Source organism: Dendropsophus ebraccatus, chromosome 5 (assembly GCF_027789765.1).
Source record: "Dendropsophus ebraccatus isolate aDenEbr1 chromosome 5, aDenEbr1.pat, whole genome shotgun sequence".
NCBI lineage: Eukaryota > Metazoa > Chordata > Amphibia > Anura > Hylidae > Dendropsophus > Dendropsophus ebraccatus.
The window spans coordinates 49,192,296-49,210,231 of NC_091458.1; the positions used below are offsets into that span (position 1 = coordinate 49,192,296).

The following is a 17,936-nucleotide window of genomic DNA, read 5'->3' on the forward strand; positions in this document are numbered from 1 at the left end:
AATTCAATAAAAAATACAGATGTACACCCCCCCCCCCCCCCAATAAATTAGATACATTAACAGGAAAAATGCAGTCTGACCCAAGCCTTACATTGAAGTGAATAGAGCAGAGTTGTATTACCACACACAGAGCAGCCATGTTTTTCTATTCCTGGATAGCCCCTTTAACAGTCAATCATTTTTATGGATGACTTTTTCGTCATACCTTCTTTTTTTTTAACTACTTTTATATTCTTGTTCTTTACCACCATTGTTATTATATTTTATGCCTTACCTTTTTCATTATTAATATGGTTTCTAGGATGTTACATATTCTATAAATAAGACACTACACTTGTAAGGATTTTAACATGTTGCATTATGTGTTGATGTTATTTATAAAAAGAAAAGCTGAAAATGTATTTGTCAATTGATCACATTATTTTTATGGTATTAATTTTATTAAAATAATTTTTTATGTTTGTTTAATTTTTCTTTTACTTTTTACATGATTGGGATTATAATAAAAACTATTTAAGATAAGGCTTCAGGTGCTGCAAAAATGAAAACAAATCCATACTCCCTTGCGCCGATACCCTGCTGCTGCCATTTCAATGGCTCCCTGTCCCCTATGCTTGCTATTTCTTCCCAGGGGGGAACCAGGAGTTGTTGGAATGGTCACAGCGGCAAGTTGTTGCAAATTGTATTAAAGGGGTTATCCAGGATTAGGAAAAAGCACAGTTACTTTTTTGCAAACAGCACCACCCCTGTCCTCAGGTTGTGTCTTGTATTACAACTAAGCTTTATTCACTTCAATGGAACTGAGCTGCAAAACTGAGGACAAGAGTGGTGCTGTTTCTGGAAGAAAGCAGCTATGTGTGTGTTTGTTTGTTTTTTTTTTTTTTTTTTAAAGCATGGATAACCCCTTTAAGTTTTCCAAATTATGTTTTGACCCCCTAAAGTAAGCATGTTTGTGACACATCACATTATAATAATGCCTAAAACTTGTCCTCACACTTTGTTACATAATTCCGCAGAAATTTGTCACATTTGTTAAAGATGTGAAAATTATTTTTATTCCTTTACTGTTACTAGGATCTTTGAAAGATCACATTAACTTATTAAAGGAAAACTCTCATCTAGAGATGAGCGAACCGGGTTCGGGTTCCAGTCGACCCGAACAATCGGCATTTTATTAGCTGGGGCTGCAGAACTTGGATAAAGCTCTAAGGTTGTCTGGAAAACATGGATACAGCCAATTACTATATCCATGATTTCCACATAACCTTAGGGCTTTATCCAACTTCAGCAGCCACCGCTAATCAAATGCCGATTGTTTGGGTTCGGGTGGACTCGAGCATGCTCAAGGTTCGCTCATCTCTACTCTCATCACCTTCATGATGGTGAGTTATCGGGGCAATCCCCAGCGGCTTCTCCCCGACCCTACCAGCCATCATTGATAGATCTCTCCCAGGTTGGACATTGGGAAAGATCTGTTAGTCAAGGCTGGCAGGGCAGGAAGAAGTACGAGACATGGCTGCCGCCACTGTGGTGTAATCATAAGGCGGTAATGTTTGTCGTTCTACTACACTGCCTTTTCCAGTTGCTAGTTGTATAGTATTTGTGCCGTCTGCCTGCTCAGAGGGTGGCACACATGAAAGGATTCTCACTGCAGAGAACATGCCAAGCTGCAGTATCTCATTAGCTCTGGTGATATTTGAGATCTCTGGATATATTTCCACCACCTACCGCACTTTAATATAGCTGCTATTTTTCTTTGTATACATTTCTAATGTTGTACATAGTCAATAAAACTGCATTTTTATTGACCAGGAAGTGACATTCTAATCAGTGTCTTCATTCCTTTAAAAGGTCCTAAGTAAACTTGCAAGTAAACTGTATTATATAAAAAAAATAATAACAATATATTATACAAAGTTGTTTCTTTAAAAGTGTAAGGAGGTCCAGGGAGACTTATGGCAATGTACAGTGATAAACTACTGGCAGAAAGTATATCCCCAATGCTGATGTGATCAGCTGACAAGCAGGCGGTTTCCCGCTCCATGGATGACCGCTGACACTTTTAAACAGGCCAATTATTGGCTGAATTTCTATAAACACTTGTCTATAATCAGCCCATGTAAAAGGGCCCTTACATGCTAGATGGTCCCCTGCAGTGAGGAAGTGAAGTGCTTATCCAAGTATTTCTCACCTACTGATCAGTGGGAGTAGGAACACCCAGACCCCATATGTCTTTGTGACATGTCAAAAGATTTTTAAGTGTCCCTTTCACCCCTTTCTTCCACCTAATCTGATTTCAGCTGCATGTTGTGTGGTACAGTAGCAATGCCTGGCATATCCTGATCTGTGGGCTATCAGTCAGAATCCACAGATCGGTTCCGCCCATGTGACTCTTCCTGGGTAATTTACATACAGTGGGGGAGCAACCAATCAGATTTCACCTTTCATTCCTCCCAGACTTTTTGGAAAATGAAAAGTGGAATCTGATTGGTTGCTAGGGGCTTTACACCATGTTTGATAAATCTCCCACAGTGTGTTCTGTTTTACATGTTCACAGTCTACATAATGCAAAATAATATTTTTTAAAAGTTAGAAAGCAATTCCCCTACAGTGTGTGTGTGTGTGTGTGTGTGTGTGTATGTATATATATATATATATATATATATAGAGATAGATAGATAGAGATAGATATAATCTAAAGACTGAATACCTAGTATCAAGTTCCCTTTTAAGGTTTCCTTTTATTTAGATGCTGTTCTTAAATATACTGTTTTAAATATACTGTTTTCACAGAGTCATATTACATCAAAATATAATCTTTTACAGTATTCTACAACTATAGAAAAAAGGGAATAAAAAGTCTTAAAAACAAAACATAAGGCATAGGCTATGTTCACAAAGACTTTTTTTTTTTGCCCGTTTGATGTTGCCATTTTGAGGAGAACTAATTGGGGTCATTTTATAATGACGGGCGTGATTTTACAAATAATGGCCATTATTCGGCCTCAAAATGATGGCTGTCCCAAAAGGCAGCCGTCAAACAGCCAAAAAAAGACACTGTGAACAAAGCTATAATATGGGATGTGACTAAGTACAATGTATTATGTGACTTAAGTTAAACTATTCTAAAACCATAAACCTATTATCACATTACATAATCCCATTAACATGTTTGGTACAGTGCCTGTTGGTATTAAATTATAGGCTCTGTGGCTTTTATATCAACCAATCACAGTTCAGCTTTTTTTTTTTTTTTTCATTTATAAATCTTTTCTACTGCCACTACTACTTTTCTGCCAGTGATCTGCCCCAGGTTTTAAATATGTTGATTCTTTTTGGTTTCTGGTCCACAGTGTGAACATACATTTAAGATTTTTTTTTAAATCATTTAACGCTTTGGGTTTAAACAATTGGGGTGGACTCCTCAGAGGTTATCTTGCTTGTTTTCATACATGAAGCCCAGTATGTTTCAGCCTGGCAGCATCCGTTTTTCTATCCGTTTATTTTTCTCCTTTTGGTTTCTTGCTGCTTCTGCGCATGCTCAGTGCATAAACGGATGAAAAAAAACGGATGTGAACGGAAATACCTTCCGTTTTAGATCCGTCCTCATTGACTACAATGTAAAAAAAAACGGAAGTGCACTTTCCGCTCGTGATCCGTTTTTTTAAGCGGAAAGAAAAATACTGCAAACACTATTTTTTCTTCCGTTCAAAAAAACGGATCTTGAATTGCATGATCTTGATTGCATGCAAACGGAGCACAATTAGGGCAAACGGAGCACACTAAAATATCATGGGAGTCTATGGGGATTTTAACGGATCCGTCAGTTTCCGTTTTGCCTACTCTAAAACGGAAAAGGTAGACGGAACGGTGCCGGATGGTCAAACGCTAATGTGAACGTAGCCTTAGTTGTGTTAACAGTATTCCTATTCATTTATTTACAGTGCACCAGAACATCAGATTACTACCCTAAGGTACTGTGTACTACATGCTGTAGTGTAATTACTGCCATCCCATACATTGGCACCACCCTACTGCTAGAAAGCTGCTTTTCTATATCTATTCTATGAGTGCTGTGCTATTGCAGGTTTTCCAATTCTTAGCCACAGTATATTGCAAAGTTTTTTCCACTTTAAAAATAATTTTTCTTTTACTAATATACTTTCCGCATTGAGGCCTTAATGTTTTCAATCATTAGCATGTATTATTTGAATGGAAACTTTTAGAGGTTAAAAATCTATTCTAATCATATGATCGATTAATGGTATAAATTCACAGCTTGTAACAGTAAGCACTCTCTCCTGTTTGTTCATCACACGGCCACAACAGATTTGAAACTTTTGATAGGAATACATTAAGGCTTCTCATTTAATGACATATGATGACAACCAACAGGTTTTATCAGAGTAACTGTATACATTTCTATCCTATACTCATACTCATAGGATTTGCATTGGAGGGGGGCTGGACAGCTCACCCCTGTGACGATGTGAGGTTATACATAATAAAATCTGTTATAACTTTCAAAATCTAAATCAACAGTAGATGTGATATAAAGCAAGTTTACCATGTACATTTATTATTTGTTTTGTTATGTTGTAAAACAAATCTGAACTTCAGAAATCCAGGTCCAGTCTCCTGAAGGCAGATTTTCTGACTTATGCTGGTTGAAAAAAACAGACTAAACACATGAAGTACAGAGAGTCACGGCTCAATGTGTCCATCAATCACATGACTGCCTTCTCTCTGTGAGCGCTCAGATGGCCTGGGATACACAGGACTTCCTGTTTTCTGACTCTTTGAGGAAAAAAAAGAGTCAGAAAACAGGAAGTGCTGTGTTCTCCATGATAACAAAAAAAAAAAAAAAAAAATATATATATATATATATATATAAATTGTAAATTTGTTTTATATCATATCCACTTTTGGTTTAGATTTTGAAAGTTATAACTACAGTGACGCTTTAAGCTCTGTGTTTTCTAATAGATGATTAAACTTTATAACTTTTGTACTTCTGCGTCTGTTGCTATTACATTTTCATAGGCAGACTAATGTTTAGAATTCAGTTAACTCCACCTTAAAAATAAAAAGACTGTTATTTTACTTTCCACAAACATTCTACATACCTGCAAAATTGTGCCCCGGATCAATGGTAAACACATGTGTGGCCTTTAAATGGATAAGTCTGCAAACCTAATAGTAATACTGCTATTTTATGCTAGCGTTTTTACAGACAAAGTAGCAAGAGTAGGCAGCAAGTAATCATGGCGATACCTCAAGCTAGAAAAGTGCTTCATAGTTAGAATAGGGACATGGGAAAACTAAGTAGATGAATTAGAAGTTATATACTAGCATTTTCCTCATTTTAAAGGGTATTTATGACTTTAAAGGTAGGGTTGTAGCATTACCCTGTGACAACCCCCTTTCTTAAAGCAGCTCCCACAATGGTGGGATAACAGCTCATTGCAGGGATTGTCCAGACTACAGAACTCCCAAAATTGACTGAAATTTCAATCTGTAATGTAACAGATCAGTTCAGGGCTATTTTCCCTCTACTGGATTTGATCGTTATTTGTGACCGTCATTTCCCGCACAAATCCCGTAGTGGGACCATAGCCTAGGTATGTATCCTAAGGACTTTAACTTTGTTTTACGAAATCTTTAAAGCAAAATGAATCACCAGGCAGTGAGGGAGTGCACAGTGTCAGTCTAATCCCAAACACTGGCCTAGCATTAAGCACTGGGGGTGGGCCTATCAGCTCCAGTGTGAGGCGCATCACAGAGGGGACATTGTCACACGTGGGGCCGGAGGGCCCCCTAGTGCTTTATGCCCAGTGCGTGCTCAAGAATATACCAGCGCCGAGCGTGGGAACCGGGCAGCGGTTCAAAAAATAAAATAAAATACTGTGCCACCGGTATCCCCATGCCGGTCTATTCATGTGAAAAACACAAACTGATGTACCTGGTGTTCCATTGGCTTTAATGGAAAAACTTTTCATGGTATCTAAAATATTTATTGGGGCAGTATTTGTTCTTTATGCCTAAAACAAATGCAAATGTAAGTTTGGCACTGGAATATAGACACTTGGACCTTTTAAACCTGACTGAAATCTATCCTGTAGTAGAATGTGAGATGGTGTGTGGGTCTGCGTGTGTGTGTGGTGTGTATGTATGTGTAGCATGGTCATCTATTTTAGATATTGAACAGGTCAACTGCTAGTCTTGTTTTATTAGAATGTTTTGGGTTTAGTAGCATACATGACTTGCATGTATAATAAATACACTACTTGAGGTACCTATAGCCATAACTCAGGGCTTTGAAATTGCTATCATACTTGATATTCCTTTCACTACACTGATTAGGAATGGATGGAACACGTTACTTTTATGAACAGTCGTCCTGAAGTAAACACTTATTCCCATCTTACTCTTATTATTTTAGTACTGTATCATTACACTGTTAAGTCTCTATCGTTCATCTTATTTAACCTACAAAAATTTGCCGGTTTTGTCATGTCTTTCAGACACTACTATTTGTTCCAAATGCTCCCACCCCTTAAATAGCACAATCGTCCTTGTGTAGTCACTAGTAATTGTGCAACATGGGGACTGGATATTGGACCTTGCCTTAGTAAATGTTATATAGCTAAATAACTGTGTGCAAATGAAACAGGGGTATCACATACCTCACTTCTCTATACAAATGGCCTTTGTGTTCTTGATATTGAGTAGGATGCTGGCTGAAGTATAACATTGAGGGCCACGACCACCATATCCCCTGCATGAAGTAAGGTACTTTAGTCCCGGTCTGCTGCTGAAAAGATTACCACCTGGAAAATCAGTTGTGTATAACAATAGGGGTTACAAAGTATCTGGCCCATTGTTTGCCAAATGTTATAATATATTGACCTGGAGACTACTGCAATCTTTCTAATAGGGACAAACAGAATTTATTTTTAATAAATAAAGTATAAAGTCTTCTCTGTCTACTTATGTTTGTGAAACAAAAGCAAACCCATAAGTAGTATTTTTGGACAATGGCATATATTTCGAAGACAAGGTGTCTGTAACATTGTACAGAAAACACTACAGATGACAATGGTGTTTGGAAAAAAAAAATAGAAGTCTCATGGCCTCAGGATGTTGATATAGAGATTTTCTATTCCTCTGTATCTGCTCTGAAACTTGCTATGGATTCTTAACCTGTATATTTGTATTTGAGGGGAGGGGGGGAAACAACCTGCAAAAAATGACTCATTCTGCGCCTGTGATGTCAGAGTGCATTGTTAACACCAGCCCTGTGTATATGTTTTATTTCACAAGAGTTAAAGTATTAATTCTGAGTTTGGCTTTTGGTCGTCTCAGAAATTTCTGGCCTCTTGTTTCTTTTTGTTGGTTTGTTTTTTCTCCTGTTAATTTTACTGTCAACCAAACACGGTAAAAAAAAAAAAAGAGAAACCATATCTATATACAAATATATAAATATATATATACCGTCTATATAAAAAAAATCTGCTCTTGTGTGTTCTTTTTTTTCGATAACAAAGCTTTCTATGAAATCTGAACATTTTTTTGTAATATAATTGCTAAAACAGACAAAAAAAGCAAATCACCATGTATTTCATTGAAATATTTAATATATTTAAGTATGAATAAAAATTGAAATATTTGTAACAATGATATCTCATGACTTATTTTTAAACTGCAGTGATGGATTGGGATATTGAAGTAGAGGTCAGTACAAAATACTGTGTAACCAAATCTTACAAGCACAATTCTAAACCAGAAGATCAATGTGAACTTAGGCGAGCGGTGGGACCGGCCTTGGGACCTCCACTGGAAGGCGTTTTTCCCGAGTTGTGATGACGTCACGACTTGGGGGGGTATGCCTGTCCCGATTGATGGACTGGCTGCTCAGCCAATCAGTGACTGGAGTGGCATCCTACCCCAGTCACTGACTGGCTGTGCGGCCAGTCCATCCTCCGGTTCATGATGTGTGCAGCGGCAGAGATCCAAGAGACTGTCAGGGGGCCCAAGGTTGGTCCCAACACTCACTGTGGGCACAGGAAGAGGTAAAGCTCCTATTACACAGGCCGGCTACAGTCCGATCATTTTAGTAAACGAGCGCTGATCTTTTAGAATGGTGCTTGTTTACTGGACTTAAAATGCGGCCCAATAAACAGGCAGTTAAGGGCTGCATGGACATCTTTAGCAATGTCCATGCAGCCCTTACCCAAACACCTTACCTCTCCCCGCTCCTGGTCTTCTCTCCTGTGCTCTCGAGCTTCTTGGTAGCGTCAGGTGACAGGCCACTCAGACACTGAAGCTGCGGAGCACAGGAAAGAAGACCGGGAGCGGGGAGAAGTCAGGTGTTTGGGCGTTAGCTGTCAGCCGCGCAACACCACTAGATGTAGTGATGTGCAGGCGGCGCCTGCCGATTTTAGGTTGAATCCTGAACCAACGATCAGCAGATTCTGCCTATTTTCATAGTTTAATTAATATTTAAGTTCATACTTGTTATCAAAATTCTTCCCTGCTGTTTTTTTAAAACAGCTGGACCTCTCCTTTAAAGAGTACCTGACATTGAATAACAAAATACTTTTTACATGTCACAGAGATGGGAAAAGTTTTAATGGGTCGGGGTCTGAGTGTTGTAGCTGGCTCTGTTACGTACTGTATCCATATATTTCAGGGGGCATTCATTTAGCAAACTTTCCTCCTCCCGATATGCTGCTCTTGCTCTGTCCTATTGTTGACAACTCATTGTTTAAGTTACAGACCACCACTCTGCTATAAAAACAGTGGTTTGGCTTATGTATATAAATCTATATATACACCAGCGGACAACTGTTTTAGAGCAGAGTGGTGGTCGGTAACTTAAACAATGAGCTGTCAACAATAGGACAGAGCAAGAGCAGCATATCGGGAGGAGGAAAGTTTGCTAAATGAAGGTACAGTGGTACCTCGGTTCTCGAACTTAATAGGTTCCGGAAGGCAGTTTGAGAACCGAGCAGTGTCTTCCCATAGGAAATAATGTAAATGTGTTTCATTATTGGTTGGTGCTGGAACCAATTACCCATAGTACCCATATATTACATTGTATAGTGCCCAGGATAATCCCTACAGTACAGGACAGAGCAGCACTATACTGTACAGTGCATTATACACAGGATACATTCAACAAAACCAGCAATTTTAGTACAGTAGTCACTGTACTCCTCTCTTATCCTGTACTGTATAGAGCCCCCCCCCCCCCCATCCCAGCACTGTACAGGATGGGAGATGGTGGTGCACTGCCTGTACTACTACTGTACTGTATATGCACTCCAGCAGTCTTATACAGTACTGTACCGTATGTGAAGCTTTACCACTGCTTAACTCACCAGGTACAACCCACCATCCACGCTCGCAAAAACGTTCAGATACAGAGTACCTCAAGACTGAGGGCCCAAAAAGTGTTTGAGAACCAAAGCAACCTTTTCTTGAAAATACAGTTTGAGTTCCAAGCAGTTTAAGAACCGAGCAGTTCAAGAACCAAGGTACCACTGTATTTGGAAAGATATATAATTTGATGAGCCCTACAAATATAACTATATTAGCTGAGATGGGAATACACCTTTAGGCTATGTTCACACTACGTATATTTGAGGCTGTATGTTTGAGGCTGTATAGCAACCAAAACAAGGAGTGGATTGAAAACACAAAGGCTCTGTTCACATAATGTAATTGAGTGGATGGCCGTCATTTAATGGCAAATATGTGCTGTTATTTTAAAACGGCTGTTGTATTGAAATAATGGAAGTTATTTACCGTTATATGGCGGCCATCCACTCAATTTCAACATTGTGTGAACAGATTCTTTCTGTGTTTTCAATCCACTCCTGGTTTTGGTTTCTATGAGGACCAAATACAGCCTCAAATATACATAGTGTGAACCCATCCTTAGGCTATGTTCACACTGCGTACGAATCCGTACGCAGGTCTTATGCTGCAGTACATGTGCGGCTGAAACTACGGGAGTGCGAAAAATCGACATGTGGCCGGACGCGTACGCACCGCGAACATACGCCCGCAGTACAATTATGCTTCCCTAGCTTGTTTCGAAGCGATCTGAGGCAGGTCATTTACTTGGAAATCTTCACCCAGCCCCGTAAACCACACAGAACCTTTTGGATCGAAAAATCAAGTTCAATTTGGCTGAAATAAGTACTTCGTACGGGAGCGCATGGTAATTCACGGCCGTGAGTTTCAACATTTCCATCCTCAAACAATGGTCTTGTTCGTTTTTCACGGCGCCGTATACGATCCGGCCGTAAGCTCATACGTAGTGTGCATTGTGCAGGCGTATATCGTATACTTTCAAGCGAACGCATCAACCTCAAAACTACCTGCGTATATTCGCGGTTCGCACTACGGACGGATTCATACGCAGTGTGAACATAGCCTCAAGCTGAAGTAACAACAATCACTTGTGACATTTCCAAGTTCCAAAGTAAAACGAGTTTGCTTCTTGGGCTGAAGATATTGGTTGCTGTGTTTTTAATTGCTAGAATAATAGTGCCCAAAAAGTGATGATAAATTATAAAAGGGTTATATAAGACTAGAAAAACATGTCTGGTTTCATCTCTTGTCCATGGCCTATGTCTGGTATTATAACTATAACTTTGTTCATTATAGTAGGCATGGACAATAGTAGTACTGTTATTCTCTAACCTTATAAAATGCCTTTAGCAGTAAGGTTAGAACTCTGGACAACTCCCAGAACTAGCTTGGGGGCTGTAAACTCTGCCTGGCACAATTTATACCATTTTCAAAGACTGCAAATCCTTGCAGCATATAATATGATTATAAAATAATTGCCAAGGCATTGGAGAGATATAAGCCATAAATATCTATGGGATTGGGTTTAACTAGCTGATCTGTAGGGTCCAACCAAGAATGCAGTTATCCCTGCAATGAAGTGAGCCCTACATTTGAGTTAAGTGCTCATAAATGTTCTGTAGCCCCATAGAAAATAATTGGCGTGCAGGCTGCGATCGCCATGCTGGCACCGTTAGTGCTGCATTCATTTCAGGGACTACTGCGTCTCCATTTTTGGGATTGGTGAGAGTTGGACCCCCAGTCCGGGGGGACAAATAAAAAAAATTTGTGAACTGCTGCTTTAAGTGCTTGTTCACATTATGATTGTGTCCGAAGTTTTGTGTATACATTGCAACTAGTGTTGAGTGAACTTGCCAAATTGCGGAGTCATGGAAACTTTATCAAAGTTTTCCTGGCAGCCTTAGAGCTGCATCCAACTTCTCCAGCCACCAGGAGTCAAATGCAGAATGTTTGGGTTCAGAGAACATACCTGAACCCAAACAGTTCGTCAACTTCACTCAAATCTAATCGCAACATGTCAAAAGAGGAAAAGCAAACTGGCATGGGCCCATTGACTTTAATGGTCTACTGCTGACTACATCGTAGGCGTATGGAGTGACACACACTGTTATGCTGCGTTTACACGGATCGATAATTCGCCTGATCGTGCGATAAAGATATCAAAAGAACAATGTTTTTTTTTTAGAACAATCATCGTTTAGACGGAACGATATATCGTTCTGAAAAATCGCTTCGCGATTGCTTAAGCCTATCTCGCACATAGGTAAAATCAGTGAACGACTGTTTACACGGAACAATCTGCGAATTTTTTTGCAAGCAACGATTTAAGAACATGTTGTAAGATCAAAATGAACAATTTCTTGCTCGTCGCTTGATCGTTCGCTGCGTTTTCATGTATGATTATCGTTCGAATTCGATCGTTATCGTGCAAATTCGCATGATAATCATTCCGTGTAAACGCAGCATACGTTTCAAAGTGGAAAATTAACTTCTGTAATCAAGAGGAGATCCACTGGGTAATCAGTAGTAAAGACAGAGGCTCCTGAATATTGGATGCAAGTGCTCTTGTGCATAATTTATTGGAAATAGAAGGAATAACAGACAAAGTTTCCGATGTTTCGGTGGTGACACCTTTATCTAGGAGTCCTGGTGGTAGCAGAGTTCCGGATGAGGATGAGGGCACTCAGAGGCTCTGGACATAGGTGGTGCCATACCAAGGCAGCGGCGTGCGACAGGCGGGAAACCAGCAAGACAAGGTCGCCTAGTGATGACGTGTCATGTCATGCATTATGTCATGAATGTCTGGAGGGGGAATAGCCATTTATAGTGTATCATGTACAACATACTAAGTCCACCGGAACTGGATTCTTATGTTTTATTTGATACTTTTCTCCACCAGTCGCCCTTTCCTCGATTGAACTACGTTAATATATGTGTCAGCGCTAAAGGAATATTCATTGCTAAATTCTCTTCACATAATAAAAAAAGGAATTTTCTGGAAAAATACCCAAAAGGTATTGCATAGCAAAGGTAAGCATATTAATGATATAACACGTTATTCCTCATGTATGTAACAGCAAGGAAAATCTGAATGACGACAGCAGCTTTGCATTTATCAACACATACGTCAGAGGAGCTTCAATTACAGCTTCAGCGATAACCTCAGCGCATTGTAAGGGATTATTTATAGAGCAGGCCTATTATTACAGGGTGGAATAGCTGAGGATCTTCTGTTACTCAACATCAATCTAGTCAACAACGGTGACCTTGTTAGGAAAGTAGCAGTTTGTATTGTGACAGAAATGTAGAGCACCATTGTAACCCTATGTACAAGATGTGTAGACTTCAGGTAAAAGGTGTATGCATCTCAAGATTGCACACTGAATAGCAATAGGGGGTGGTACATAGGGGTAGATGGGGGCAATTCAGTTGTTGTGTATAGTCCATAGAATGAGTCTGTATAGTGAACAACCTCTTACCTGAAAAAGTTATAGATTTATATCAGGAGACCAGGATCAGAATCCCCAAGAAAAACACTAATGAATGTATAAGGCTTGGTTCACACTGCATTTTTTTTTTTTAAAGAAAAAAAAAAAACTAATGCACTTCCACTATTAAAAAAAAAAACAGATGACAACAGATCCTTTTTTTTTTATGTATAGAAAACATGGTCAATCACATTTTTTTTAGTCAGTGGAAAAACTTATCCAAACAGATGCACTCAAATGCATCAGTTTTTTTCCATAAACGGACAGCAAAACCGCAGTGTGAACCCAGCCTAAATGTGCTTGATTGAAATAAGCTATGCAATACACATAGCACAGTGTACTCTAATGGGACCCTTTGTGGCGCAGCTCCAGATACTGTTGTCAAACAGATGGTACCAACTTGTTGAAATACTTGACAAACTGTTATTTTATTATAACATATGCAACCATTCCAACGCATCTCTGGTCCAAAATGCACAGATCATCGGGTATAAACATAAGGAAAAGCCTATTGTAACTGGGGCATATGTTATAATAAAGAGTTTGACAAGTTCTGGAGATCTATGAGACAGTCTGTTTGTCAATGGTGTCTGGAATTGCACCACAAAAAGTACTTTATCCATTGAAGTATATATCTTCCCTGGTAGGTTCTTAATTAGATAGATTGATCCACCCATTAAGCAGACAGGTAGTTCACCCATTAGCGCAGTATCTCTTATCAGTAGGCAGATTCTCAGAACAATTCAGGTACTATAGATGATATACTCATTACCAAGACAACAGAAGATACTCTAAGCTATGGGTCTCCAAACTGCGTCCCTCCAACTGTTGCAAAACTACATTTCCCATCATGCCTGGACAGCCAAATCCAAAGCTTTAGCTGTCCAGGCATGATGGGAGTTGTAGTTTCACAACAGCTGGAGGGCCGCAGTTTGGAGACCTAAGGTCTAATGGTGCGTTTACACAGGCAGATTTATCTAACAGATTTTGGAAGCCAAAGCCAGGAACAGACTATAAACAGGGAACGGGTCCTAAAGGAAAGACTGAGAGTTCTCCCCTTTTCAAATCCATTCCTGGCTTTGGCTTCCAAAATCTGTCAGATAAATCTGCCTGTGTAAACGCACCATTAGGGTACTATTACAGCAAGTGATTTTTTGACGACTAACTATAAATGATCTCAAACGACCTCTATGGCAAACGACCCAAAATCGTTCTCCGAATTACACGGAACAATGATCGCTCTTGCGGTCGTTTTGCCGTCGCTGTTGCGTACATTTCAGCTATGACTTCTTATTACACCGAACAATTTACGAACAATCAAATGATAAAAATGTCAGATTTCTATCAAACGACCAACAATTTCTCGATTTTCCGAACAGTAACTGTTCCGTGTAATACCACCTTAAGGGCCCTATTACACCAACAGAATATCTGACAAAGATTTGAAGCCAAAGCCAGGAATGGATTTGATTTCCTTTATGACCTGTTCCATGTTTATAGTCCATTCCTGGCTTTGGCTAAAAAAAAAATCTGCCAGATAATCTGTTGGATAGATGCTTATTTGGGCACCCAGAACAGAAGATGATAAGAGAATAAATTTCTGTTCAGAACAATTCTTTCTGAACAATAAACTGTTCACCTATAATTGCAGGATTCAAGTACTCATATAAACATCTGGAAGTCCCATGTCCTTTATTTAAAAATGTATTTCATCTCCATAAAAAAGGTAATGTGAGTCTGGGTCCTAAAAAAAACAACAAAAAACAGTAAAATACATACTCACCTGCCCCTATTCCCCACAGCTGCAGTTCCAATGTCTTTCCCTGGCTGAGGGATAACACATCAAAGGAATTATAAAGTAATAGTTGGCAGTGGGGACTGGAAGCTATACAAATCGCAGCTGTGGGGGATCAGGGCAGGTGAGTATGTTTGTTGTGTAGTTTTTTTTTTTTTAATTGCACCCTGACTAGCTTTTAAAATGTCTTATGGTAGAGCACGACCTACCTTAGCGCTGTCTTATTGTTTGTCTATCCAAGTAGGATCGGTCTAATCTCTGCACTAGAGAAGCAGTGCCAAGTTTCCTACTGTCTATCTTCCATGAATACTTAAAAAAATGTGTTCTAGTACTGGAATATTCCTGTAATAAATGACTTTCCTACTCTCCCTATAAAAGCATCAGTCATGTTGTACATGAAAGGCAACCAAAGCCCTGTATTGATTGAGACTGTGTTTTTATATGATTATGACACTCATTCTACAGGGATGTGTTTCATCTATATAACTACTGGATTGCCACTGCCACCCTCAAGGAAACATAGATGCGTTAGGCACCTTTAGGTCAAGGCACTGGAGATGGGAAACCACAATAAACATTTGGAAAATAGCCACAAATCAATACTAGGAAGTAAACCAGCAAGTAACTATAGATGGAAAGATCAGGCTTAAAGCCTTGCACCAGTGCCAGGAGCATACGCTGAAATTATAGGGATCCACAGAGCGCTTTTTACATTCACTGCTTGTCAATGTATATTGCAAATACATTGCATATTTAATGGTGTGGCCCTACAATCGCGGCTGAGCAGCTGATGACGCGCCAGAGGGGGGCCAGCATGAGGGACGGCTGGATCGGTCTGGCCGGCCTCCTGAAGATTACATCATTGTCCCAAGATGGCGGCTGGGGTCCACAGTAATTCGGTGAGTATAATGCACCACACTTCCAGGGGGGGAACACAAGGAAGGGGGCCCATTCACTTAAATAACACACATTACAAAGTTGTATAACTTTGTAATGTGTGTTATTTAGTGAATAAATGTGTAGCACCGCACTACCCCTTTAAGTGTATGCTGGTACAACAAGAACATAATGGCTACTATTTCCATGCTGCTCATCTGTTATCGTACTTTATTGCTTTCAGAAATACTTTATGTATAATCTACATGTTATTATGAGGTCTAATACTAACCATATACAATATGAGTTCAGCCAGTAGGGCCATTACAAGTATTCCAATGAAAAACTAAGCATTTGGCAACATGGAAAATCTTTTTAGATCAGATGGCACTCTAGGTGTATGATGGAAGAAGTATTGGCTGCCACACATCACGGGGTGCTCAGAACAGGCGAAATTCTTTATTTGTTATTGCCATTTGATCCACAAACCTGCAAAAAGATAAAGAGATAAGTACAATCCATTAAATACATTCAATTCTAACAAACATAGGAATATATTCTTATTTAGCCAAATCTGGGTTTGTAAATTGTACATCCTTTAGAAGGCTACTCCAGAAGCCGCCGTTACAGACACATCACTGATAACTAATGACAAGGACACCATGTATATCATTGTAAGACTTGCAAGGTGAGTGGATGGACATGTATAACCTCAGCTCTGCAAAGCAAAATCTAAAGCCAGCCATGTTCCACACAGCTTATACAGACATTAAAAACTACCTGGAATATTGCTCTGGTCCACAATCATTCCAGATGTTGGGACCTACATCATGCTAGCTCATGTCAAGGCCTTCCAGTGGTCATAGCCAAGGATCCTGGAGTAACCTTTGCTCCCCTCTTTCGGAAAAAAAAAAATAGCCTGTTTCCCAAACCATGAAATCTGCCACTCAGCTAAGGCCCAGAAACTTGGGACTACTACTGCCCGTGGACTACTGGGCATATGACAAGGCTACAGCAATGGATTGCGACCTCCGATGGTATTAGGAGTACTTTGGATGCTACAAAGTGTTATAATCATTTTCCCGTCTTTTGGAAGTTGTGGTCTACTTTAGGCCTAGAAGCCTGGATTGCTAGAATAGTTACAACTAGGATTACTCCGAAACAGCACAAACACTCAGGGTGATGGCTATGATATGGTAGCAGCCGAGTCTTTTATGCTGCCTGTAGATCAGGGAGCATAGTGGCAGCAGAGCTACAAGAAGGCTTTTTGTATAACGCTACTCTTTTTTTTTTTAGGTCCTGTTCAAATCAGTGGGCTGCCAAGATATAAGGACCCTAAATGTGGGAACCTCTTCTAATATTTTCCTAGGGGTATGTTTATTTGACAAATTTTCATGCTATAAAAATGCATTATGGAATTCACAGCCCAAATCCAAGGTGCACCCGTAGGGAGTAATTTTGACGGACAACTCCGTGCGGAATCCAACGCTCACTCCCCCACACTCCCACTCAAAATTTCGCCTGTCACATAGGCTTTGTTATATGCTAGGGCGGATTCCGTCATCTGCCCAAAGAAATGTTATGTCAATTCTTTGGGCGGACAGCGGTATCCGCTCGACCATAGAATGGAGTCTATAGAGCTGATGGAAAGGGAAGCAGGAGCGTGCGGGGATAAGCGGTGGATTCAGCACAGCGTTTTCTGCTAGAATTACTCCGTGTGCATATACTCTCAGTCTCTGCCGCTTGTATGCTGCAGATCTGGTGGGTTTGGGGGTTAACCCTGTTTAATAGGCCTCATTTTTTTTATTATTTTCACAATGCTCATTTCAAATCTATACAGGAAAAATCTGAACTACGGGATGCAGAATTTATGTGAAAAGAGCATTGCCAGTGAAATGGGTTTCCTAAACTAATAATCGCTCTGACTGCTTCTCTGTCAGCCAGTCACTCAGCTTTGCCAGACTCCTGAAGAACGCCATCTAGTTATCCACGAACAATAGCATAATATCACCCCATTCCCTGGAATGTAATATGGCAACCAAACAACCCTCAGGCACAGCTGGCACCTCCACTTTACATGGAGGAGATCACTAAAACTACAATATACCTGTGGCAGAGATTATCTTACAATATAATGCACTCTAGGCTTTTACTGTGTGTATTATATTTATTGGCTTGAAGGTTTATAGGTGGAGACCACTGCATATGAGCAATATTCACTGGTCCTCACATATGGCAATAACCCACCGAGCTGTTTTATAATTCATGAATATAGTTCACTAGGAATGAATTATTTAGTGTTCCGGGTGTCGGATCAGTGGCAGAGCTGAAACCGAGTGGACAGCCGTTAATGAATACATATTCTGCAAGGGTGTCGGCAGGCAATATTAACCAGC

The 17,936-nt window shown here is 39.8% G+C and overlaps 1 protein-coding gene across 2 annotated transcripts in view; it reads right to left on the bottom strand.

The window, feature by feature from the left end:
- Positions 1-15,754: 15,754 nt before the first annotated feature.
- The window catches only part of SPMIP11 (sperm microtubule inner protein 11), a 39,403-nt gene continuing 37,221 nt past the window's right edge, over positions 15,755-17,936 (bottom strand). For both annotated transcript variants that reach the window (XM_069970114.1, XM_069970113.1), the window contains exon 4: positions 15,755-16,029. In XM_069970114.1, the coding sequence (XP_069826215.1) occupies positions 15,981-16,029 (49 nt within the window). In that variant the 3' untranslated portion in view covers positions 15,755-15,980. The remainder of the gene's footprint in view (positions 16,030-17,936) is intronic.